Source organism: Rhinoraja longicauda, chromosome 3 (assembly GCF_053455715.1).
Source record: "Rhinoraja longicauda isolate Sanriku21f chromosome 3, sRhiLon1.1, whole genome shotgun sequence".
Classification (NCBI taxonomy): Eukaryota; Metazoa; Chordata; class Chondrichthyes; order Rajiformes; family Arhynchobatidae; genus Rhinoraja; species Rhinoraja longicauda.
In genome coordinates, this window is record NC_135955.1 from 3,605,385 (window position 1) to 3,632,345 (window position 26,961).

Sequence of the window (26,961 nt, forward strand, 5' to 3'; positions counted from 1 at the left end):
CCACCCTGTTACTGTCTCAGCACAACAAGCGCCGTCTAACGTGGCCGCGGATCGGATCGGATCCCCTGCCTGGGGATTTATTAACAAAGTCGAAGCAGTAACTCACCGGTCAGCGGGGATGAAATGGAGAGAGACTGCGGCAGCGAGCTCCGAGCATGTGGGGGTGGGGGGGGGGGGCGACCGTCCGTCACCGAGAGGAGGGGAAGGGAGAGGAAAGGAGAGAGAAGAGGCGGCGGGACTGTTTAGGGCAGCAACCAGAGAGGAGAGGGGAGGAGAGGCGGGTGAGGGCCCGTCGTTGGTCGCAGCAGCTAGAGGGCGTGGAGACAGCGGAACGCACGTCCAACTCCCCCCACGGCCGCCGCGGCCGACTGGTGGCTGCACTGGTGGAGCGCGCGGGTGGGCGTGAGGGCGAGGGCGAGGGCGGGTGGACGCGAGGGTGAGGGCGAGGGCGAGGGCGCGCGCGGGTGGGCGCGAGGGCGAGGGCGCGCGCGGGTGGGCGCGAGGGTGAGGGCGCGCGCGCGGCGGGAGAGGCGGTTGGAGATGATCGTGGGGGGGGAGAGATAGGGAAGGGAGAAGGAGAGAGATGGAAGGGGGGAGGGGAGATAGGGAAGGGGAGATAGGGAAGGGAGAAGGAGAGATAGGGAAGGGAGAAGGAGAGAGAGGGGGAGGGGAGATAGGGAAGGGGAGAGAGTTGAAGAAGAGGGAGGAAGGAGCGGGAAGAGGAGAGAGGGGGGGAGAGGGAAGGGGAGAGAGGGAAGGGGAGAGAGAGGGAAGGGGAGAGAGGGGGGAAGGAGAGGGAAGGGGAGAGAGAGGGGGGAAGGAGAGGGAAGGGGAGAGAGAGGGGGGAAGGAGAGGGAAGGGGAGAGAGAGGGGGAAGGAGAGGGAAGGGGAGAGAGAGGGGGAAGGAGAGGGAAGGGGGAAGGAGAGGGGGGAAGAGGGAAGGGGAGAGAGAGGGGGAAGGAGAGGGAAGGGGAGAGAGAGGGGGAAGGAGAGAGAGAGGGGGAAGGAGAGGGAAGGGGAGAGAGAGGGGGAAGGAGAGGGAAGGGGAGAGAGAGGGGGAAGGAGAGGGAAGGGGGAAGGAGAGGGGGGAAGAGGGAAGGGGAGAGAGGGGGAAGGAGAGGGAAGGGGGGAGAGAGAGGGAAGGGGAGCTAGGGAGGGTAAGGGAGAGAAGAAGAGAGGGGTAGGGGAGAGAGGGGGAGGGGTATAGAAGAGGAGGGAGTGAGAGGAGGAGTAGAGGGAGGGGTGGGGGAAAGGGGTAGGGGAAAGAGGGAGGTGTAGGGGAGAGAGGATGAGGGAGGGTGAGGAGAGAGGGAGGAAGGAGGGGAAGGGGAGAGAGGATGAGGGAGGGGGTGAGGAGAGAGGAAGAGAGGGGTGGGGAGAGGGGGTGAGGAGAGAGGGAGGAAGGAGGGGTAGGGGAGAGAGGATGAGGGAGGGGTGAGGAGAGAGGAAGAGAGAGGGGTAGGGGAGATAGGATGAGGGAGGAAGGGAGGGGGTGAGGAGAGAGGGAGAGAGAAGGAGGGAGGGGTAGGGAGTGGGAGGTGTAGAGAGGGAGGACTAGGGGACAGGGGAAGGGTAGGGGGAAGGAAGGGTGGGGAGAGAGGGAGGGTGGTGGAGTAGGGGAGAGGATGAGGGAGGGTGGGGGTTAGGGGAGAGTGGGAGGGGAAGAGGATGAGGGGAGGAAGAGGAGGGGTAGGGGAGAGGGAGCGGTAGGGGAGAGGATGAGGGAGGGCAGGGGAGGGAGAGGATGGGTGAGTAGAGAGGGAGAGGTAGGGGAGAGAGGGAAGGTTAGGGGAGAGGGAGGGGCTGGGGGAAGGGAGGGGGAGGAGAGAGGGAGGTGGGTCGAGAGAGGGGAGAGAGTGGGAGTGGGGAGGAGGGAGCGGTGGTGGAGAGGAGGAGGAGTGGGGGGAGAGAATAAGGGATGGGTGGAGGAGAGGGAAGGGTGGGAGGAGTGAGGGGAAGGGTGGGAAGAGGGATGGGTGGGGGTGAGGATGAGGGATTGGGGGAGAGAGGGCTGGGGTGAGGGGAGCGAGCAAAGGTGGGGAGCATGTGAGGGGGAGAGAGGTGGGGGAACATGTGAGGGGGAGAGAGGTGGGGGAGCATGTGAGGGGGAGGTGAGCAACATGAAGGACCACAGAGGGAGCGCACAGGGGGAAGGGAACATGTAAAAGGAGGGAAGGAATGAGAGGGAAGGGGAGAGGGGGCACATGGAGGGAAGATGGGGAACGTGGAAGTGGAGGGAGATGGAGAGTGGAGAAGACACGAAGGACATGATGGATTACGCGAGGGGAGGGTGTGAACGTGTAAGGAGGGAAGGTAGGAATCGAGGTACAGTGAAAAGCTTTGTTTTGCATGATCTGAGCGGATAAAACCAAACATAAATACACTCATGTACAATAGGTAGAGCAAAGGGGAAGTTGCAGAGTGCAGAATATAGATCTCAGCATTGTAGCGCATCAAGGGAACTCAAGGTAACCGAACCATTAGGAGGTAGCCACCACAACATGATAAGTTTGAATTTGCAATTTGAGAGGGAGAAGATGAAATCGGATGTTTCGGTATTGCAGCTGAGCAAAAGGGACTAAAGAGGCATGAGGTAGGAACTGGCCAAAGTTGACTGGAAAGGGACCATAGCATGGGGTGACCGTACAACAGCAATGGCAGGAATTTCTGGGAATAATCTGGAAGATGCTGGATCTTTTCATTCCAAAAAGGAAGAAAGATTCTAGGGGGAGAAAGAGGTGACCGTGGCTGACAAGGGAAATCAAGGACAGTATAAAACTAAAAGGGAAGGCGTATAACATAACAAAGATTAGTGGGAAGCCAAAGGATTGGGATGCTTTTAAAGAACAACAGAGGGTTACTAAAAAGGCAATACGAGGAGAAAAGATGAAATACGAAGGTAAGCTAGCTAAGAGTTTCTTCAGCTATATAAAGAGTAAAAAAGAGGCAAGAGTGGAAGTTGGGCCGCTGGAGAATGATGCAGGAGAAGTGATAATGGGGAATAAAGAAATGGCAGAGGAGTTGAATAACTCTTTTGCATCAGTCTTCACAGTGGAAGATACCAACAGTGTGCCTGAAATTCAAGAGAGTTGGAAGTTAGTGGAGTGGCTATTACTAGGGAAAGGTGCTTGGGAAGCTGAAAGGGCTGAAGGTGGATACGTCACCTGGACCAGATGGACTGCACCCTAGGATTCTGAAATTGTGGAGGCATTGACAGTGATATTTCAAGAATCACTAGAGACAGGAGAGGTCCCAGATGATTGGGAAATTGCCAATATTACTCAGCTGCAGAAGAAAGGAGCAGAGCAGAATAGTGAGGACTATAGGTAGACACAAAATGCTGGAGTAATTCAGCAGGACAGGTAGTATCTCTGGAGGGAAGGAATGGGTGACATTTCGGGTCGAGTCCTTTCTTCAGACTGAAACGTAACTTTCGACCCGACTCGAAACGTAACTTTCGTGTTCTTGTTCTATGTCTGTATGAAACTTGAGAGTCTTCAAGGTACAACAGAAATCTTTATTACATTAACTCAATGCTGGCAGCAAGACAACTAAAATGGCTGCAACCACACAATCTGACTGGACACTCACACTGTGTACAGCCAAGATAACTATGTACAAAACATCTCCCTTTGTCCTGTGCAGCGCCACCTGCTGCACGGGGGGAGCAATGGGTCCTCCCACCCCACAAGGTCCAGCAAACATCAAACTCCCCCTTTCCAGTTTGAATGTCTCTATTCCTGAATATGTCGCCTTGGGGTATTGTCAAACTGTAATGCATTTTTGCTGTGTCTAGCATCGCCATTCTGAAACGAGTTATCAGTCTTTCTGTAAGACATAATCTGTACTCCGCTTGCAGTGGTTCTGGAATGCACTGTTTTCATAGCTACGATGTTCTTGTTATCCCCCAGAGCATGCTTTCCATCTCTAGCCATTGAACCCCGCTTTTGCTCCTGAAGAGTATTATTAGTTTGCTTTTCTTTGGAAGCATTGAGTCCATTGAACTCATCAATAAATTCTTCACAGTGAAGAATGTGATACTCTGGTTCCCAAGTGTCTTCATTACTTCCATAGCCTTTCCATCGTATAAGGTACTCCCACTTCCTCTTTTTATTTTTCCTTTTGTCGACAATCGTCTCCACCTCGTATAGATCTCCTGAAGCCATACCCGCTTCCAGAGGTGGTCGCTGCTTGCTTGCTGGTGCTACTGCTGTTGTTTCGGCAGACTGACGGCAGAGTTCCTTGTCGACGGCGTCCATCCAACTGAACGGAACTGGTCTTGGTTTGAAGAACTTAGGGCCGGCATTGTCTTTGAGTATAAGCCGTGCCTTCATCTTTGTGCAATGCCCGAGTCCAGGTGCGAAAATGGTCGGAAACTGGTCAAGAACCTTCTGCAGGTTGTTCTCGCACGTGCTGACCATGTTGCAGTCCGTGGGAGATGACAATGCCATAGTTGATCCATCATAGTTCAAGGCATTTATGTCAAGCTTGAAAGCACAGACCCAGTTGATGGCGCACAGGGATGTACCTTCTTTGCCAACGACAATCAGCGGCAACATCTGTGTCATACCATTACAGGAAACGGCGACAGTGCATTTACTTTCGTGGGAATGGCCCGTCGTCCGTATCCGAAAAGGCGGATGTTGGCCGGTTTCAGCTTCGGCGATCCGATCCTCTCCCAGATGTCCTGACCCACTAGCGACACAGCCGCACCAGTGTCCACCTGGAACTGTAGATCGACGTTCAAGACCCACAGCAAAATCCTCGGCTTGTCGGTGATCGTGGACACACGGAGCACTTCAATAGAAATGGGATTTAGTCGACTGTGTTTTGCGCTTTCTTGCCCTTTCTCAGCTTTCCTATGGATTGACACACTGCCTGGAGATGACCTTTTTCGGTAACAGGCATAACAAATGGACTCGATATACGGGCACTCACGGTGATGATGAGCAGTCGATCCGCACCGGTAGCCGGGTTTCGATCCTCCCCCCATAGGGGGACTGCTCTTCTGAAACTGTCCCTTCTTCTCCGGATTTGCTCTGGGTCGATCAAATGGTTTCTGGCGTTGCCGACGAGTCTGACAAACTGTATGCACCTCTTGAGGGAGCTTCGACGCTGTATCGCCGGCCATTTTGTGCAGTTCTTTACTTAGCAGTTCGGCCATCTTAGCACACTGCAGCGCATTCTTCAATGAGGCATCCGATTCCTTGAGAATCGCCTGCTGGATGGATGCGCGACCAGTCTATCCTGCAACGCATTGTCTTAGCATTTTTCGCAGCATTGAGCTTTAAAATCACATGCCTTTGCCTTGGTGCGAAATTCGGCAAGAAATTCGGTGATAGATTGCCCTTCCTGTTGCACTGTCCAGTAGAAATCGAGGCGAGCTGCGAGGAAATTTTGACTTTCTACGAAATGGAGCTGCAAAGCCCTTGTGATTTCAGCATATGAAACTTCGGTTACTTCCTTTACTTCCTCTGTAAGTAGATTTTGAAGTAGTGCAAAAGTTTCTGGAGACATTGATGAACACAAGACAGCCTTCTTCCTCAGGTCAGTCGGAATTTCCATACTTTCAAAATAAAACTCAGCGCGCATTAAATACAACGACCACCTTTCTCGCTCGGGATCGAAATTATGAAATTGCTAAGACATGTTTTTAAAAAAATCAAAAATAGGCTCTTATCTGGGTCTTTGGATACAATCCGAAGTCTCCCATTTCTGGCACGACTTTCGTGTTCTTGTTATATGTCTGTATGAAACTTGCGAGTCTTCAAGGTACAACAGAAATCTTTATTACATTAACTCAATGCTGGCAGCAAGACAACTAAAATGGCTGCAACCACACACTGTGTACAGCCAAGATAACTACAAAACATCTCCCTTTGTCCTGTGCAGCGCCACCTGCTGCACGGGAGGAGCAATGGGTCCTCCCACCCCACACGGTCCACCAAACATCACAGTAACCCATTCCTTCTGTCCAGAGATGCTGCCTGTCCTGCTGAGTTACTCCAGCATTTTGTGTCTACCTTCGATTTAAACCAGCATCTGCAGTTCTTTCCTACACAGTGGGAACTATAGACCGGTTATTCTGACTTTGGTGGTTGGTAAGATTTTAAAGTCCATTGTAAAGGATGAAGTTACGGAGTACTTAGAAGTTCATGATAAAATAGGCCGAAGTCAGCGTGGCTTTGAGAAGGGCCTGGTCAGCATGGCTTTGCTTTGCTTGACAAATTTGATGAAACTCTTTGTAGAAGTAAATTGCAGGACAGACAAAGGAGAATCAGTAGATGTTGTTTACTTAGATTTTCAGAAAGCCTTTGATAAAGTGCCACACGCGAGTCTGCCAATAGAAGATGAGAGCACACGGTATCAAAGGGCAGATACTAGCATGGATAGCAGGTTGGCTGGATGGCAGCAGACAAAGCGTGGCAATAAAGGTGGCTTGTTCTGGTTAGCTGCCAGTGACTATCGGAGTTCCGCAGGGGTCGGTGCTGGGGCTGCTATTCTTCACGTTGTATATTAATGATTTGGACGAGGGGATTGAAGGCTTTGTGGCCACGTTTGTGGATGATACAAAAATAGGTGGAAGGGCAGGTAGTGTAGAGAAAGCAGGGACTCTGCAAAAGGACTTGGACACGTTGGGAGAGTGAGCAGAGAAGTGGCAGATGGAATTTAGATTTTTTTTTAGATTTAGAGATACAGCGCAGAAACAGGCCCTTCGGCCCACCGGGTCCGCGACGCCCAGCGATCCCCGCACACTAACACTATCCTACACCCACTAGGGACAATTTTTTTTAAACATTTGCCCAGCCAATTAATCTACATACCTGTACGTCTTTGGAGTGTGGGAGGAAACCGAAGATCTCGGAGAAAACCCACGCAGGTCACGGGGATAACGTACAAACTCCGTACAGATGGCGCCCTTAGTCAGGATCGAACCTAAGTCTCCGGCGCTGCATTCGCTGTAAGGCAGCAACTCTACCGCTGCGCCACCGTGCCGCCGAATATAGTGCAGCAAAGCGTGGAGTCATGCATTTCGGTAGTAGGAAGAAAGGCGTAGACTATTTTCTAAATGGGAAGAGAATCCAGAATTCAGAGGTGCAAAAGGACTTGGGAGTGCTGGTGCAGGGTTCCCAAACAGTTAATCTGCAAGTCGAATCGGTGGTAAAGAAAACAAACTCAATGCTGGCATTTATTTCAAGGGAGCTTGTATACAAAGACAGGTATGTAATGCTGAGGCTCTGTAAGGCGCTGGTAAGGCCGTATTTGGAATATTATGAGCAATTTTGGGCACCGTGTCTGAGGAAGGCTGTGCTGGCTCTGGAGAGAGTCCAGAGGAGGTTTACGAGAATGATCCCAGGAATGGGTAGGTTAATGAGTGTTTGTCGGCACTTGGCCTGTACTCGCTAGAGTTTAGAACAATAGACAATAGGTGCAGGAGTAGGCCATTCAGCCCTTCGAGCCAGCACCGCCATTCAATGTGATCATGGCTGATCATTCACAATCAGCACCCTGTTCCTGCCTTCTCCCCATATCCCCTGACTCCGCTATCTTTAAGAGCTCTATCTAGCACTCTCTTGAAAGCATCCTTACCTGCTGCTGTGTGTCTAGCTGGATCTGAGGTTTCAGGGACTTTACACTGAAGTGCAGGCTAGGAATAAAACTTATCTTTAATCTCTGTATTTCGCTATTTCTAATTTAGCGATTAATGACTTGGGACCTCAGCTTCAGTTCCAAGAAAAATATAGATTTGTGGATACTTTTGCATTATGCTGGGCATTTAGTTGAGTTGAGACCACATATATACGGAAATGTTTCTTGTCTACAGTTCCATTTCCTTAAAATCTGTCACAATAGACAATAGACAATAGACAATAGGTGCAGGAGTAGGCCATTCAGCCCTTCGAGCCAGCACCGCCATTCTATGCGATCATGGCTGATCACTCTCAATCAGTACCCCGTTCCTGCCTTCTCCCCATATCCCCTCACTCCGCTATCCTTAAGAGCTCTATCCAGCTCTCCCTTGAAAGCATCCAACGAACTGGCCTCCACTGCCTTCTGAGGCAGAGAATTCCACAACTTCACCACCCTCTGACTGAAAAAGTTCTTCCTCATCTCCGTTCTAAATGGCCTACCCCTTATTCTTAAACTGTGGCCCCTTGTTCTGGACTCCCCCAACATTGGGAACATGTTATCTGCCTCTAATGTGTCCAATCCCCTAATTATCTTATATGTTTCAATAAGATCCCCCCTCATCCTTCTAAATTCCAGTGTATACTGGGGGACATCATTGAAACACACGGAATAGTGAAAGACTTGGATAGAGTGGATGTTGAGAGGATGTTTCTACCAGCGGGAGAGTCTAGGACTAGAGGTCATAGCCTTAGAATTAAAGGACGTTCTTTTAGGAAGATGAGAAGAAATTTCTTTCGTCAGAGGGTGGTGAATCTGTGGAATTCATTGCCGCAGAAGGCAGTGGAGGCCAAGTCAGTGGATATTTTTAAGGCAGAGAGAGATAGATTTTTGATTAGTACACGTGTTAGGGGTTACGGAGAGAAGGCAGGAGAATGGGGTTAGGAGGGAGAGATGGATCAGCCATGTTTTTTTTATTTTTTATTTTTTATTATTTTATTTTTAAGTTTTACAGAACTTTTTTAAACAAGTCATCCCTCCCAACCCCCCTCCCACATCCCTCCCCCTGTATTAATAAGAAAAAGAAAAAGAAAGGAAAGATAAAGAAAACAGAAAGATTGCCTGGGTGGTGGAAGTTCTGAACACGCTCCATGGAATTCCAATCAGAATAAACTATTTATGTATATGTACTTCTCCCCCAAAAGGACCAACGAGAATATCAGCAACTCTTCTATGTGTATAGACCCATTTTTTGTAAATAATGACGCCAAATATTTAAAAACGTATCATATTTGTTTCTTAAGTTATAAGTAATTTTTTCAAGTGGGATACAATTAGAAATTTCATTATTCCAACGGTCCATGTTTAAATAGGAATCTGATTTCCAAGTAACTGCGATAGATTTTTTGGCTACTGCTAATGCAATTTTTATAAATTCTTTCTGATATTTATTCATTTTAAGTTGTGGTTTTATCCCTTTAACATCACCCAATAAAAAAAGTCTTGGGCTATGTGGGAGTTGTATTCCAATAATCTGTTCCAAAAAACCTCTTAAATTTGTCCAAAAAGGTTGAATTTTTGAACAGGACCAAGTAGAATGAAAAAAAGTACCAATTTCTTGATTGCACCGAAAACATTGGTCAGATAAGCTTGGGTTTATTCTCTTTCATTTTTGTGGTGTCATATATAATTGGTGTAAAAAGTTATATTGTACTAATCTAAATCGAACATTTATTGTATTTTTCATACTGTCAAGGCATAATTTTGACCAATTTGTTCCATCAATATTAATATTCAAATCCGTCTCCCATCTTCGCCTTGATATATGGATTCCTTGTTTAGGTGTCTTTTTTGGATTAAATTATACATAATAGAGGTAAATTTTTTAATTTGTCCTTTTTGAATTAGGTTTTCAATTTCCATAGGTGGATCAGCCATGTTGAATGGCGGAGTAGACTTTGTTCCAGAGACAAATTCCAATGCCCGCAATGGGGTAGAGGTGAATCGGACGGTACCCTAGCTTACGGAAGGACCATTCAGAAGCCTGATAACAGAGGGGAAGAAGCTGTTCTTGATCTGGTGCTGTGCACTTTCAAGGTTCTGTATCTTCTGCCCGACGGGAGTGGGGAGAAGGAGGAATGACCGGGTTTGCAGATGACGCCAAAATTGGTGATATAGTGGAAGATTATCTGAGATCTTCATCAACTGGGCCAATAGGCCGAGGAATGGCAGAAAGAGTTTTAATTAAGAAATATGAGAGGTGTTACCTTATGCAAGGACAAAGCAGTAAATGGTAAAGAAAGTCATTCGTTTATTGTCACATGTACCGAGGTACAGTGAAAAGCTTTTGTTGCATGCTAACCAGTCAGTGGAAAGACTATACAGGATTAAAATCGAGCCATTCACAGTGTACAGATACACGATGAAGGGAATATTGTGAATAACATTTAGTGCAAGATAGAGCCGGTAAGGTCCGATCAAAAGTGGTCCGAGTGTATCCAATGAGGTAGATAGTTGTTCAGGACTGCTGTAGGGCCCTGGGGAATATTGTGGAACAGAAAAACCTGGGAAGCAAGTACATATTTCCAGGAAAGTGACGACACAAGTAGACAGGATGGTGAAAAGGGCATTTGGCGCACTTGCCTTCATCTATCAGGGTATTGAGTAGGGGAAGAGGGATGTCATGTACAGGTGTACAAAACGATAATAAGGCCACATCTGCAGCAACAATGTACAGTTCTAGTCACCCTATTACCTATTACTGGAAAGGTATTAAACTGGAAAAGGTAAATAAAGTAACAAGGGTGGCACAGTGGCGCAGCGGTAGAGTTGCTGCCTTACGGCGTCAGGGACTCGGGATTAATCCTGACTGGGTGCTATGTGTATGGAGTTTGTACGTTCTCCCCGTGACCGCGTGGATTTTCTCCGGGTGCTCCGGTTTCCTCCCACATTCCAAAGATGTGCACGTTTGTTGGGTAATTGGCTTCTGTAAATTGTACCTAGCGTTTGGGATGGAACTCGTGTGCAGGTAATTGCTGGTCGGCTCGGACTCAGTGGGTTGAAGGGCCTGTTCCACGTTGTATCTTTAGACTCACCGAAAATGGATGTTACCAGGTCTGGAAGGTTTGAGGTTTCAGGGGAAACTTGACAAGCTGGGTCTTTTGCACCTGGAGTAGTGGAGGCTGAGGGGTGAACCTGTGGGGGTATGCAAAATCACGAAAGGCATAGATACCGCCCTGTAACCAAGTTACCTGTGTATCTAAGAGTTTCTTGCAACAATATGTGGACAGTCTAACCTGAGAAGGGAACATAGTGGGCCCTGTGAAATGAGCCTGGCCATGTTACCAGTGTTTTAATGGGAATAGTGAGGCAATGGTCAATGGTGCTTTCTTTGTCACATATGCAGCTGCACAATGAAATTCATTTTGCATATATTACACATGCGGGCATCACCATTACTGGCACAATTATTCAAAGTTCGGCCCACGCGCTCGATGTAGTGGAACACTTCCCGTGAACCGACGTCCCTCTCCTCCTTGTCCAACCATCTTTGTGTCCTGGGGTCGCCTCCTGCAGCCGACCTGAAGGCACTGGAGGCATTGCCCCAGTTCACCCACCCACCGGCCCTTGCTCCTCGCTTCCGACCTCTCCAGGTTCCTCCTGGTTATGCCGCCCGACGAGCCTTCGTGCGGGTTCCTGGTCCCGATAACCGACAAGCCTTCGGGCGAGTTCATGGACCCACTGACCGCGAGCTTTCAGGCGAGTTCACGGTCCCACCGGAGACCGCGGCGGGCGAGCCGGGCCTTCCGGGCAGGTCATCCGAGATCAGTCCGTGGCGGGCGAGACATCTCCTTATGCTTTAAGATTGTTTTGAATAGGGAGAAGGCTGGACCTTGTGGGAAAGTACTAAACTGGAGTAAGGCAAACTACAACTTTAATAGGCAGGAGCTCGAGGGTACACTGGGAAAAATTGTTATGGTGTAAGTCTACATCTGATGTCTGACGAAGGGTCTCGACCCGAAATGTTAACCATTCATTCCTTCTCTCCAGAGTTCCTTCTGTCCCGCTGAGTTAATCAAGCTGTATGTGTCTATCTACATCTGATAAGTCTACATTCAATGATCCAGAGATCGCTACCCTGTCGGTCCTCGTTTTTAATCTTCTGCCTAATTGCCTTTCACTTTGCATGACCTCATCCCTTTTCCGACTTTGGCCAACGGGCACAATCACATTCGGCTGCTCACCCACCCCCTTGTGAATGTTCTACAGCCGCTCGGTCCTGGACTCTGACAGGCGGGAGGCAGCACACTGTCGTGGAGTATTGTATGTTGCATTGAAGCAACGACCAAGAAAGGACACCAACGCCTTTACTTCCTTGGAATGCTTAGGAAGGTTCGGCATTTTCCTGACAACCCATCAACTTCTACAGTTGCACCATCGAAAGCATTTTATCGGGATGCATCACAGCTTGGTTTGGGAACAGTTCCATCGAAGACCGCAAGAAATTGCAGCGAATTGTAGACATAGCCCAGACCATCACACAAACCAACCTCCCCTCTGTTACCTCCTTTTAGACCTCACGCCGCCCTGGAAAGGCCAGCAGCATAATCAAGCACCAGTCGCACCCTGACCACTCCTTCTCCCCTCTCCCATCAGGCAAAAGATATAAAAGTGTGAAAATGCACACTTCCAGATTCAGGGACAGTTTCTTCCCAGCTGTTATTAGGCAACTGAATCATGCGATCACAACCAGAGAGCAGTGCTGAACTACGACCTACCTCACTGGTGACCTGCGGACTATCCTTGATCGGACTTTGCTGGCTTTAAGGGCCTGTCCCACTTAGGCGATTTTTTAGGCGACTGCCGGCGACTGTCAAAGTCGTAGCAGATCGGCGAAATTTTCTTTTGCCCTACGACAATGACCGTGACAATGCCGAGTCAGGTCGATACAAGTTACTTTTTTTGTGAGACTAGCACCTGGCTAAGAGATTACACCATCTTCGGAAAGATCGCAAAATTCCCACGCTTACCTGACCGTCAAACTGTGGCCTCCAATCTACCTGTCAAATGTCCTGATGATAAATAAATTGGTTAAACAAAACTATCTTCTGGTATCTTCAAATGCCTTTTCTTAATTTAAGTGTAAGAAAATAACTGCAGATGCTGGTACAAATCAAACGTATTTATTATTTAAAAAAATGCTGGAGTACCTCAGAAGGTCAGGCAGCATCTCAGGAGAGAAGGAATGGGTGATGTTTCGGGTCGAGACTTCTTCAGACTTCTTAATTTAATATTACGTGCTTCTAAATGCATCTGCGACAACCTAGCAAACCTGGGGACAGCATGCGACAGCGCCCGCAATAAGCTACGATACCTGGTGACAAGCCAGCTGTCGCCGAGAAATTTCTATCTGGAAAGTTTCTCCGTGACGCGCCGAGATCCGCTACAATTCATTGAAGACTCCTCACGATCATGCCCGCGACACCCCGGCAAACGTTCGCAACAGCCTAGTCGCCGGCAGTCGCCTTAAAATCGCCTAAGTGGGACAGGCCCTTTACTTTGCACTAAACGTCATACCCTTATTTTGGTTAGTTTAGTTTAGAGACACAGCATGGAAACAGGCCCTTAGGCCGACCAAGTCCGCACCGACCAGTGAGCCCCACATATTAACACTATCTTACACACACTAGGGACAATTTGCACTTGTACCAAACCAATTAACCTACAAACTTGTACATCTGTACAGGGGGCATGGGGAGAAGGCAGGAACGGGGTACTGATTGAGAATGATCAGCTATGATCACATTGAATGGTGGTGCTGGCTCGATGGGCCGAATGGCCTCCTCCTGCACCTATTGTCTATCTTTGGAATGTGGGAGGAAACCGAAGATTTAGATTTTAGATTTAGAGATACAGCGCGGAAACAGGCCCTTCGGCCCTCCGAGTCTGCGCCGCCCAGCGATCCCCGCACATTAACACTATCCTACACTCACTAGGGACAATTTTTACATTTTACCCAGTCAATTAACCTACATACCTGTACGTCTTTGGAGTGTGGGAGGAAACCGAAGATCTCGGAGAAAACCCACGCAGGTCACGGGGAGACCGTACAAACTCCGTACAGACGGCGCCCGTAGTCAGGATCGAACCTGAGTCTCCGGCGCTGCATTCGCTGTAAGGCAACAATGAAAGGAAGCATGCAGGTTCAGCAGGCAGTGAAGAAAGCCAATGGAATGTTGGCCTTCGTAACAAGAGGAGTTGAGTATAGGAGCAAAGAGGTCCTTCTACAGTTGTACCGGGCCCTGGTGAGACCGCACCTGGAGTACTGTGTGCAGTTTTGGTCTCCAAATTTGAGGAAGGATATTCTTGCTATGGAGGGCGTGCAGCGTAGGTTCACTAGATTAATTCCCGGAATGGCGGGACTGTCGTATGTTGAAAGGCTGGAGCGATTGGGCTTGTATACACTGGAATTTAGAAGGATGAGGGGGGATCTTATTGAAACATATAAGATAATTAGGGGATTGGACACATTAGAGGCAGATAACATGTTCCCAATGTTGGGGGAGTCCAGAACAAGGGGCCACAGTTTGAGAATAAGGGGTAGGCCATTTAGAACGGAGATGAGGAAGAACTTTTTCAGTCAGAGGGTGGTGAAGGTGTGGAATTCTCTGCCTCAGAAGGCAGTGGAGGCCAGTTCGTTGGATGCTTTCAAGAGAGAGCTGGATAGAGCTCTTAAGGATAGCGGAGTGAGGGGGTATGGGGAGAAGGCAGGAACGGGGTACTGATTGAGAGTGATCAGCCATGATCGCATTGAATGGCGGTGCTGGCTCGAAGGGCTGAATGGCCTACTCCTGCACCTATTGTCTATTGTCTATTGTCTAACTCTACCGCTGCGCCACCGTGCCGCCCTACGGTCTACGAGAAAACCCACACGGTCACGGAAAGAAGGTACAAACGCCGTACAAACAGCACCTGTAATCGGGATCAAACCTGGGTCTCTGGCGCTGCAAGCACTGTAAGGCAGCTATTCTACCACTGTGCCACCGCATCGCCCCAATACATTATCGTATCTATACACTGTAAATGGATCAATTGTAATCATGTATTGTCTTTCTGATGACTGGTTAGAATGTAACAAAAACTTTTCACTGTACTTAGGTACACGTGACAATAAACAACTGAACTGAACACCGTGTCTCCTACCTTTAGCCCCCAACTAACAAGTCTCCTATCACTGTGGCTCTGTCAGACTTCTTCATTCCCCGCTGTGCCTCAGAGCCAGGTCTGAAACCACAGTCTGTACCACTGCTGCCCTCCCCCCTCAACAGTACCCAAAGGAGCAGACCTGTTGTTGAGGGGAACAGCCCCAGGGAACTCCTGTACTCTGCCTTCTCTCTTTCCTGGTGGGCACCCATCTACTTCCCGCCTGTACCTTAGGCATGAACACCACACAGCAACTCCTATCCCTGGCACTCTCACACCCCCGGATAATCCTGAGGTCACCCAGCTCAGGGCAGCACGGTGGCGCAGCGGTAGAGTTGCTGCCTCACAGCACCAGAGACCCGGGTTCAATCCTGACTACGGGTGCTGCCTGTGCGGAGTTTGTACATTCTCCCCTTGACCCGCGTGGGTTTTCTCCGGGTGCTCCGCTTTTCTCCCACACTCCAAAGATGTGCAGGTTTGTAGGTTAATTGGCTATGGATAAAAAATGTAAATTGTCCCTAGTGTATAGGATAGTGTGGGGTGATCGCTGGTCGGTGTGGACTCGGTGTGCTGAAAGCCCTGTTTTCCGTGCTGTATCTCTAAACTAAACTAAAACTGCAGCCTCCGTTCTTTAACAGGGTCCTTAGGGAGTTGCAACTGAATGCACTTACTGCATTGTGGTGTAGGAAATGTCCCTGACTTCCATCTAAGTGTTACTATTTTCCATTGTTCCAATTTCGGTACATAGGACAAATAGCCACTCTTGGCTCGACACTACAAAACGTATTTAGCCACAACCCCATTTTTGTGTCTGATTCTGAGTATTGGAATTCAGAGAGGATGCGAAGGGCTTTGGGAGCATTACAATTTGCTGGAGTCATTCCAAGAATTGGTGTGTTGGTGGTCCGAGCCGCAGTGTGTTGCATGTGTCCAGTGCCCTGGTATAAATCCAGATGCCGCCGGCTAGCAATTTTTGCGAAAAGGGAGCCGAGTGCGTGATCACCTCTGCATCATCAAGACTCTCGCAGTGCCTCCTCGTGGCAACACATGGTAATTGCGGCCACCTTCAGTCCCAGCCTAAACTGCGCGGGGATCTTGGAGGAACTCTGGCCCCCTGAGATGCGACGTGCAGGCCCACCGGCATGTGGACATGTCCTGACGTCCATCAACCAGGTCCCAACTATGGGTTACATAGCACCCCGCTGCCTTGTGGGTAAGGCTCAGGACAGCCAAAGGCACTGGAGATGGAGTCCCTAGAGACAGTCAGCTGATCCGCTGTACGCCGCTCCTCTGGAATCAGCCTATCAGGTCGAGAGGGGAATGCAGATGCCGGGCAAGTTTGTATTCCCATTTACCTGCCCATGTTCAGCGGCCAAATCAAATGGAGAGGACACTTCATCCTTGCTGGGCACAGTGAGATGTAAGCACAGATGAAAAATCCCCCTCGCCAAGCCGCATCGTCATCTGTCACAGACGGACGGATGACTGCAGCAGCATTCCAGGAATTAAGGGTTTCAATTACAAGAAGAGACTAAGATTATTTTCACAGAAGCAGCAGGATTTAGGAGCCAGTTTAACCAAGAATGTGCCAAATCCTGAAAGGACCCAAGCACTGTGCCGCCCCTGAGTTCTTAATTAAAGGCAGGGTCAGTTTGAGGAACTAAATTCCACTTTAGTTCCGCAAATCTCTTTCCACCTTGTTTCCGGGAGAGTTTGGCCCAACATCTGGATTTCTCTACATTCCTCCCAGACCTAAACATTCCCAAGGAAATCCAGATCCCGGTATTCCAACTGCCTGGTCTTACGGGGCTCCCGTTTCCACTTCCCCTCCTGTGTTGCACAAGAAAATTACTCGGCATTGATGTGGCTCCGTGGATGGGAAGTGCACTGGAAACGTGGCTCTCTGCCCAGAACCGATCGTTACAGAGTCATTGAGTCACACAGCACGGTAACAGCACCTTCAGCCCAACTCATGCATGCTAGCCAAGATGCTCCATCTACACTGGACCCGCCTGCCTGTGTTTGGCCCATACCCCCCAAACCTTCCTATCTACGCATCAAATGTCTATTAAATGCTGTTAAACTACTTGCAACATTGTGCAGCTGGTAGAGCTGCTGCCTCACAGCACCAGAGATCCAGGTTTGATCCTGACCTCTGTGTGTAGAGTTTGAACGTTCTCTTTGTAACCACGTGGGTTTCCTCCGGGTGCTCCGGTTTCCTCCCACATTCCAAAGACGTGTAGGTTAATTGGCCTCGGTAAAATTGTAAATTGTCCCTCGTGTGCAGGATTGCGTGAGGGGTGATCGCCTGTCGGTGTGGACTCGGTCCAGAGTGCTGGAGTAACTCAGCGGGTCAGGCATCATCTCTGGAGAACATGGATAGGTGACGTTTCACAGAGTGCTGGAGTAACTCAGCGGGTCAGGCAGTATCTCTGGAAAACATGGATAGGTGACGTTTCACAGAGTGGGCCGATGGGCCTGTTTCCAGGTTGTATCTCTAAAGTCTAAAGTCATCCATGCCCAAAAAAATGCCCCATCTACCTGCCTGCGTTTGGCCCATATCTTTCTAAATCTTCCCTGTCCATATACTTGTCCAAATGGATATTAAATGTTATAACAGAACCTATAACAGTGTGCAGCTGGTAGAGCTGCTACCTCACATCACCAGAGGCCCGGGTTTGATCCTGACCTCGGGTGCTGTCTGTGTGGAGTTTGCATGTTGGATCTCTGGAGAAAGGGAACAGATCTGACAGATTCTTCAGATCTGATCTGACACGTCGCCTATTTCTCTCTACAGATGCTGCCTGACGTGCTGAGTTACTCCAGCACTCTGTGAAACGTCACCTATCCATGTTCTCCATAGATGCTGCCTGACCCGCTGAGTTACTCCAGCACTCTGTGAAACGTCACCTATCCATGTTCTCCAGAGTGCAGGAGTAGTTCTGCAGGCCAAGCAGCATCTCTGGGGAACATGGATAGGTGACATTTCACAGGCTCACAGACTCACCCGTCTTCAGACTCAAAGTGAAGGGGGGTGGAATTGAAGGAGTTCTCACCCCCAATTCTTCCCTCCCCCCATTCCAACAAGACATCAATGGGGAGGCAAATCAAGGAATAGATCATTGTTGGAAAGTGACAACGAAGCATGCAGAGATAGATTTTTGATCAGGAGGATAGTCAGACTGGTTGGTGAACTGGGAAGGGGGAGGGATGGAGAGAGAGGGATAGCAAGGGTTACTTAAAGTTCGAGAAGTCAATATTTATACTGCTGGGGTGTAAGCTGCCCAAGCAAAATATGAGATGCTGTTCCTCCTGTAACAGCTGCAGAGAACATGCAGATTGTTGGCTGTGGGATAGGTGATAACGAGCTAACAGCCAACAATGGACCATTGTGGGCTCCACTTTTGCTCGATCATCGTTGCTTTTTGCATTTACCTACTGTACCACCTACAGTATAATCTCTCGTCTCCCTCTCCCCTGGCTCACAGCCTGAAGAAGGGTCTCGACCCGAAACGTCACCCATTCTTTTTCTCCGGAGATGCTGCCTGTCCCGCTGATTTAAAAAGGTTGATGCTGGCTTCTGAAATAAAATCCGTAAAGGCAGGAGGAACTCAGCCAGTTGAGCTGCACCTGTGGAGAGAGAAACATCAACATTTTTGGTTCTTGACTTTTTGTTTTGTTTCAGCATTGAATTGATTGAAAGATACATCGTGGAAACAGGCCCTTCAGCCCACCGCATCTATGCCGACCAGCGACCACCCGTTAACAGTAGTTCTATGTTTTCCCACTTTCTAACCCACTCCCCGACAAACTAGGGGGCAATTTAAAGAGGGCCAATTAACCTGCAAACCCACACGTCGCTGGGATGTGGGAGGGAACCGGAGCACCCGGAGGAAATCCACGCAGGGAGGATCACAGGGAGATTGTGTAAACTCCACACACACACACACACACACACACACACACACACACACAGACAGCACCCGTGGTCAAGATCGAACCTGGGTCTCTGGCGTTGTAAGGCAGCAACTCTACCGCTGCGCCACCGTGATCTTTCCTCGAAGATCTCACCACCCCAACATGGCCCTTCAGGACGACATAGATATTTCACTGTCTTAGGGCGGTCATGGTGGCACAGCGGTAGAGTCGCTGCCTTACAGCGAATGCAGCGCCGGAGACCCGGGTTCGATCCCGACTACGGGTGCTGTCTGTACGGAGTTTGTGACCTGCGTGGGTTTTCTCCCACACTCCAAAGACGTACAGGTTTGTAGATTAATTGGCTTGGTAAATGTAAAAAAATTGTCCCTAATGGGTGTAGGATAGTGTTAATGTGCGGGGATCGCTGGTCAGCGCGGACCCGGTGGGCCGAAGGGCCTGTTTCCGCGCTGTATCTCTAAACTAAACTAAACTTAACCTCTGGTTATCTATCATTACCATGGTCACATCCGCCTCATGTGCTTGCTATGGAGGCCTTGGGTGACACTGGGGACGTTTCAGAATGTCTTATCTCACTGCAGCCAGATGGCCTCTTCGCAATGGGGCGGGCTGGCCCACATCTCAGTTGGGGCGCGGCACTGTGGCGCAGCGGTACAGTTGCCGCTTCAAAGCGCCAGAGACCCGGGTTCCATCCTGACCACAGGTGCCGTCTGCACGGAGTTTGTACGATCCCCCCCCCCGTGACCTGCGTGGGTTTTCTCCGGGTGCTCTAGTTTCACCCCACGCTCCCAAAGACGTGCAGATTTGTAGGTTAATTGGCTTCCGCAAATTGTAAAAAATCCCTGGGATGCAAGATAGTGCTGGTGTACGGGGTGATCGTTGGTCGGCGCTGACCCAGTGGGCCGAAGGGCCTGTGTCCACACAGTATTTCTAAAGTGTAAAGATTTTCCAAGATTTAGCTGTTCTCTGTGAAAACTACCCTGCAGTACTCTCCCCCATTAAGGCCAGACAAGTGACGCAGCGGGTAGAGCTGCTGCCTCATAGCGCCGGGGACTCCGGTTCGATCCCGACTCGTAGAGGGGAGGGAACTGGAGGTAAGAAAAGGACCTTTTCTAAAGAAGTATGAAGAAGGGTCCCGACCCAAAATGTCACTTATCCTTTTTCTCCACAGATGCTGCCTGACCTGCTGAGTTACTCCAGCTTTTTGTAAATCGAAGGTATTTATTCACAAAATGCTGGAGTAACTCAGCAGGTCAGGCAGCATCTCAAGAGAGAAGGAATGGGTGACGTTTTGGGTCGAGACCCTTCTTCAGACTGAGTCCTAAGAGACTAAGAGACCTAAGTCTGAAGAAGGGTCTCGACCCGAAACGTCACCCATTCCTTCTCTCCTGAGATGCTGCCTGACCAGCTTTTTGTGTCTATCATCAGTATATATCAGCATCTGCAGTTCCTTTCCTCATATGTCCAAATGTCTTTCAAATGTTGTTATAGTCCCTGCCTCAACTACCTCCTCTGGCAGCTTGTTCCATACACCCACCACCCTCTTTGTGAAAATGTTGCCCCTCAGGTTCATATTAAATCGTTCCCCTCTCACCTTAAACTATGCCCTCGAGTTCTTGATTTCCCTACCCTGGGTAAAAGATTCCAAATTCACCCTTTTTATTCACCTCATGATTTTGTACACCTCTATAAGATAGCCCATCATCCTCCTGCACTCCAGGGAATAAAGTCCTAGCCTGCCCAACCTCTCCCTGTAGCCCAGCCCCTCAGATAAGAGTGAACTGTTGCCTTTTTATAAGTTTATGTTTATTATTGTCATGTGCATCGAGGTACAGTAAAAGGCTTTGTCTTGCATGCAATCTAAACAGATGAGATTATATCAAACATAAATACAATCAAGCCAAACTCAAGTACAATAGGTACGGAAAAGGGGAAGATACAGAGTGCAGAATGTAGTTCTCAGCATTGTAGCGCACCAGTTCCAGAGGCAAAGTCCAATGTCTGCAATGGGGTAGAGGACTAGAGTATAAAAACAGGGATGGAATGCTGAGGCTCTATAAGGCGTTGGTAAGGACGCGTTTGGAACATTGTGACTACTTTTGAGCCCCATATCTGAGGAAGGATGAGCTGGCCCTGGAGAGGGTCCAGAAGAGGTTTACAAGAATGATCCCAAGAATGATTGGGTTAACATATGATGAGCATTTGATGGCACTGAGCCTGTACTCGCTGGAGTTTAGAAGGATAAGGGGGGCCTCATGGAAAGTTACTGAACAGTGAAAGGCCTGGATAGAGTGGATGTGGAGAGGATGTTTCCACTAGTGGGAGAGTCTAGGACCAAAGGTCATAGCCTCAGAATAAAAGGACGTACCAAAAGGATGAGGAGGATCTTCTTTAGTCAGAGGGTGGTGAATCTGTGGAATTCATTTTCAGAGAAGGCTGTGGAGGCCAAGTCAATGGACATTTTTAAGGCAGAGATTGATAGATTCTTGATTAGTATGGTTGTCGGGTTATGGGGAATGGGGTTAGGAGGGAAAGATAGATCAGCCGTGATTGAATAGTGGCGTGGACTCGATGGGCCGAATGGCCTAATTCTTCTCCTATCACTTATGACCTTATGAACATGAGGTGAATCGGGCAGTACCTTAGCTTATGGAAGGACCGTTCAGAAGCCTGAAAACAGAGGGGAAGGAGCTGTTCCTGAGTCTGGTGGTGCGCGCTTACAAGTTTCTGTACCTTCTGCCGGACGGGAGCGGCGGGAGAAGGAATGACCGGGGTGGGACAAGTCTTTGATGATGCTGGCTGCTTTCCCGAGGCAGCGTGAAGTGCAGATGGAGTCGATGGTGGGGAGTGTGGTGTGTGTGACGGACTGGGCTACATCCACAACTCTCTGGAAATGTCTTGCTGTCTTGGGCATCAGTGGTTAACATTTGTGTAGGAAGGAACTGCAGATGCTGGTTTACACTGAAGATAGACACAAAGTGCTGGAGTAACTCAGCGGGACAGGCAGAATCTCTGGAGGGAAAGGATGGGTGACGTTTAGAGTCTTCTTCAGGTCTCAAGAAGTTTTGCACAGTTCCCATATTGTACATATTATTTACTTTGAATAAAGTCTGTTTTGATTTTTTTTAAACCTGCTCCCCACTACACAAGGAGAAGCTGGAGTCTCCTAAGCCCCTTGATCCAGGCATTGGCTCAGATCAAAGTATCAGTCTGGCCTTTGTCATAGTGTCATAGAGTGATACAATGTGGAAACAGGCCCTTCAGCCCAACTTGCCTACACCAGCCAACATGTCCCAGCTACACTTGTCCCACTTGCCTGCATTTGGTCCATATTCCTCCAAACCTGTCCTATCCATGTACCTGTCTAACTGTTTCTTAAACGTTGGGATAGTCCCAGCCTCAACTACCTCCTCCAACAGCTTGTTCCATACACCCACCACCCTTTGTGTGAAAAAGTTACCCCTCAGATTCCTATTAAATCTTTTCCCCTTCACCTTGAACCTATGTCCTCTGGTCCTCGATTCCCTTTCTCTGGGCAAGAGACTCTGTGCATCTACCCGATCTATTCCTCTCATGATTTTGTACACCTCTACAAGATCTCCCCTCATCCACCTGCGCTCCATGGAACAGAGACCCAGCCTGCTCAACCTCTCCCTATAGCTCACACCCTCTAGTCCTGAGAAAATCCTCGGGAATCTTCTCTGAAACCTTTCAACTTGACAACATCTTTCCTATAACGGTGCCCAGAACTGAACAGAATATTCTAAATGGGTCTCACCAACGTCTTTCAATAACTGCAACATGACCTCCCAACTTCTATACGCTGTGTTGGTTATTCTATTGGTCAAGACTGGAGTCCCCCTACAAATAGTCACGAGCAGTGGGTAGCTCAGAGCATGCCCTTGGCCTGGCCAAGATGGCCATCTGTGGGTTACGGCGCCAGGTGAAAGAGGGCTCCGCCCGAGAGGGCTGCCTGCCACTTATCCAGGGTTACGTCCGCGCCCAGGTATCCCTTGAGAATGAACAGGCGGTGTCCATGGGGCACTAAGGGTGTCAGGGATTATGGGGAGACATAGAAAGATAGAAAATAGGTGCAGGAGTAGGCCATTCGGACCTTCGAGCCTGCACCGCCATTCAATACGATCATGGCTGATCATCCAACTCAGTATCCCGTACCTGCCTTCTCTCCATACCCCCTGATCCCTTTAGCCACAAGGGCCACATCTAACTCCCTCTTAAAAATAGCCAATGAACTGGCCTCAACTACCTTGTGTGGCAGAGAATTCCACAGATTCACCACTCTCTGTGCGAAAAAAACCTTTCTCATCTCAGGAGAATGGGGTTGAGAGGGAAAGATAGATCAGCCATGAAAGAAAGGCGGAGAAGACGACGGCCGAATGGCCTAATTCTGCTCCTGGAACTTATGAACATTAACTTTTGAACTATGGAGGGGTTCTGGGACCGCTGGGCACCACGGGGGGTTGACTGCATCCTGGGACAGGATCAGGATATTACTAATACAGGTTACTCCCCAGGTTACGATGGTTCGACTTTGCGATAGTGCAAACGGCAGGGACCCGTAGCGAGCCGCTCGCTTCCGGACACGTGATCACACATTTTCAATGCATTTCGACTTTTACAATACTTTCGGTTTCCGATGGGCTTCTCGGAACGGAACCCCATCGGAAGCCGAGGAGTACCTAATAGCAATTTGATGGTTAGTAGTAAGAATACTTGCCGATTTTTGTGTTATGGTGGTGGGTGTTTTGTTATTGATTGTTGTACAAATGTTATTGTAAACAGTTGAATAAATTAAATTGTGGTAAAATAATGAGTCAAGAGCGTTTAATTGTCAAGTGCGAAGGGAACGGAACAACGGAACGTTTCCTGCAGTTTAACAGGCCCGGTGGTGCAGCGGTAGAGCTGCTGCCTCACAGTGCCAGAGACCCGAGTTCCATCCTGACCACGGGTGCTGTCTGTACGGAGTTTGTATGTTCTTGAGACCGCGTGGGTTTTCTCCGGGTGCGCCTGATTCCTCCCACGCTCCAAAGATGTACAGGTTTGTAGGTTAATTGGCTTCGGTAAAAAGTCATGAAATTTCCCTGGCGCGTGGGATAGTGTTAGTGTACGGGGTAATGGCTGTTCAGCGCGGACCCGGTGGGCCGAAGTGCCTGTTTGCGCGCTACTTCTCTACAGTACATTTAAAAGACACTTGGATAGGTACATGGATAGGATAGGTTTAGAGGAATATAGAGGAGAGGGACAGTTTCTTCCCAGCTGTTATCAGGCAACTGAACCATCCTACTGCAACTAGAGAGCAGTCCTGAACTACTATCTACTTCATTGGAGACTCTCGGACTGTCTTTGACTGGACTTTGTCTTGCACTAAACATTATTCCCTTCATCCTGCATCTGTACACTCTGGATAGCCTGATTGTCATCTTGTATAGTCTTTCCGCTGACTGGTTAACTTGCAACAAAAGCTTTTCACTGTAACTTGGTACATGAGACAATAAACTTAAACTGAACTGACTGGCACTGTGTTGAAGCTGGGGTCCGTGGGCCAAAGGGGAAGGTTGAGTGACCAGCAGGAGGCGTACGGCTTCCTGCGTCTGTTCTCAATCCGTCACAATTCCCAAAACCAGACGCACAAAGATATGCAGAGGTCGTGATCTCACTTCCTGCACAGAATTCCTTCACTGGGGTCCGGAGGAGACTCTCTCCTTCCAAGAGAATCACGATTTAATGCTCGGCAAATGGAATCCACCAACCTGAGGCAGCATGGTGGCGCAGCCGGTAGGACCGCTGCCTCACGGCGCAAAAGACCCCGGGCTCGATCCTGACCTCGAGTGCTGTCTGTGTGTGGAGTTTGCACGTTCTCCCCGTGACCGCGTGGGTTTCTTCCGGGTGCTCCGGTTTCCTCCCACATTTCCTCCCACATTGGATATATTTCCTAGCTTCCTCAGGTGTGGCCCTGGATATACCTGAGCTATGGGGAGAGATTGGGCAAGCTAGGACTTTATTCCTTGAAGCGCAGGAGGCTGAGGGGTGATCTTACAGAGGTGCGCAAAATCACGAGAGGAATCACGAGGAGGTGTGTAAAATCGTGAGAGGAACAGCATAGTCTCTTGCCCAGAGTCGGAGGATCAAGAACCAGAGGGCATTGGTTTAAGGTGAAGCGGGAAAGATTTTATAGGTAACTTCTCCTCACACGAAGGGTGGTGGGTGTATGGAACGTGTTGCCTGAGGAGGTCATTGAGGCAAGGATTATCACGACGTTTAAAATAACATTTGCATTGGTGCATGGATAGAATAGGTTTAGAGGGTTATGGGCCAAGCACGGGCAGGTGGGACTAGTGTAGATGGGGCATGTTTGTCGGCATGGACAGGTTGGGATGAAGGGCCTGTTTCCATGCGGTATGACTATGACTCTAACTTGCCCTTCAAGTTCCTATTAAATCTTTGCCGTCTCTCCTTAAATCTATGGTCCTCTGGGTCTTGATTCCCCTACCCTGGGGAAAAGACTGTTGCATCTACTCCCCTCATGATTTTACACATCTCATAATCATGAATTGAATTCAATTGAATTGAATAAATTTTATTAGCCATGTATGTATACGATGATGAGCCAAAACATTATGTCATCAGGGGCACTCTGACTGGTCTGCGGCCAGGCGGCCCCATACGCAGCAGGGTGCGATGCACTGTGTATTGTGACACATTCCTCCCGTGACCACCATTAACATTTTCTGTGACTTGTGCCACAGTCGACCTTCTGTCAGTTCGGACCAGACGGGATAGCCTTCGTTGCCCTCGCGCATCGATGAGCCTTGGGAGCCCAACACCCTGTCGCCGGTTTGTGGTTTGTCCCTCCTCGGGCCACTGTCGGTAGGTACTCACCACTGCTGACCGGGAGCACCCCACTGATAAATCAAGTTGTTTTCACCTTCAGTCTGAATAATCACACGTAATACTGGATGAGCACATCAGATTTATTCCACCATGGGGTTCTTCCCGTGAGGATCTCCAGACACAATACTAGTGTCTGAAAAGATCTCAACTCAGGAGAGGGGAAGAACAACTTTTCCACGATTGTTTACTTTTTTATACAGAAAGGAAAAAGGGGCGTAACAGATAAAATTAAGGACCAATTACAAATCTAATACAATTCCCATGGTTACAGAGAAAACAAAATCATTAATACAGGTCACATGCTCAGAAACCAAACCATTAATATAAGTCACATGCTTTTGGGGAAACGCATCAATTTACCTAGAGTGGATACAAAACTTTTCCTACTTTCACACGCACCCATATAAGGAGTTGTTACTAAGAAATAAACTTTCTTTATCTCTATACACGAGCAATCTCGCAGCTGCAGGACCTTGCTTTACTGTTTTAATACACAGCACTCACACAGTCAGACAGGGGAGTAATTTAAGAACAAGAGCCCCTACTCTTCTGTATACTCTTTATCATTCATAAAGGGCCAAACACATTCTGTTCCCAAGGATAACATTTCTGCCACAAGCATCCATCTTACTGCTTTCCACTGAAAATAAGCATTCATTTTATATTAGCTAAAACAACAAAAGAAACCATCTCAACTACAACAAAATATCAATATCTCTATTAACTATATCAACTAATAGCATACAAGCCTTGCCGTTTCAGAGATGCTCTGTCCCAGTCGTCTGGCCATAACAATTTGGCCCTTGTCAAAGTCACTCAGGTCTTTACTCCTGCCCATTTCTCCTACATCCAACACATCAACTTCAAGAACTGACTGTTCACTTGCTACCTAATATATCCCACTCTTGACAGGTGCCATTGTAACAACATAATCAATGTTATTCACTTCGCCTGTCAGTGGTCATAATGTTTTGGCTCAGTACATACAAGAAATTTGCCTTGGTGCTTTGCTCACAAGTAACAACACGATGCACAGTAGACAATTAAAAATAAAACATTATAATTTAAACATGTGAAGAATGAAATAAAATACCAGAGCAAAAGGAGGCTACAAACTTTTGGTTATTGAGTAGAGCTACTGCTCGTGGAAAAAAGCTGTTTTTATGTCTGACTGTGGCTGATTTGACAGTCCGGAGTCGCCTTATAGAGGGAAATGCATCAAAGAGTTTGTGGTCAGGGTGAGAGGGGTCAGAGATGATCTTACCCGCTCGCTTCCTGGCC

General features: G+C 48.7%; 2 protein-coding genes across 4 annotated transcripts in view; one reads left to right on the forward strand and one right to left on the reverse strand.

Moving 5' to 3' along the window:
* Positions 1-369, reverse strand: part of lifra (LIF receptor subunit alpha a) — a 156,106-nt gene extending 155,737 nt beyond the window's left edge. For all 3 annotated transcript variants that reach the window (XM_078431171.1, XM_078431154.1, XM_078431162.1), the window contains exon 1: positions 107-369. The gene's annotated coding sequence lies outside the window, so the exon portion shown is untranslated. The remainder of the gene's footprint in view (positions 1-106) is intronic.
* Positions 370-2,226: 1,857 nt separating this feature from the next.
* The window catches only part of paip1 (poly(A) binding protein interacting protein 1), a 73,799-nt gene continuing 49,064 nt past the window's right edge, over positions 2,227-26,961 (forward strand). Inside the window, exon 1 of the mRNA XM_078431199.1 lies at positions 2,227-2,325. Within this exon, the coding sequence (XP_078287325.1) occupies positions 2,241-2,325 (85 nt within the window). The 5' untranslated portion in view covers positions 2,227-2,240. The remainder of the gene's footprint in view (positions 2,326-26,961) is intronic.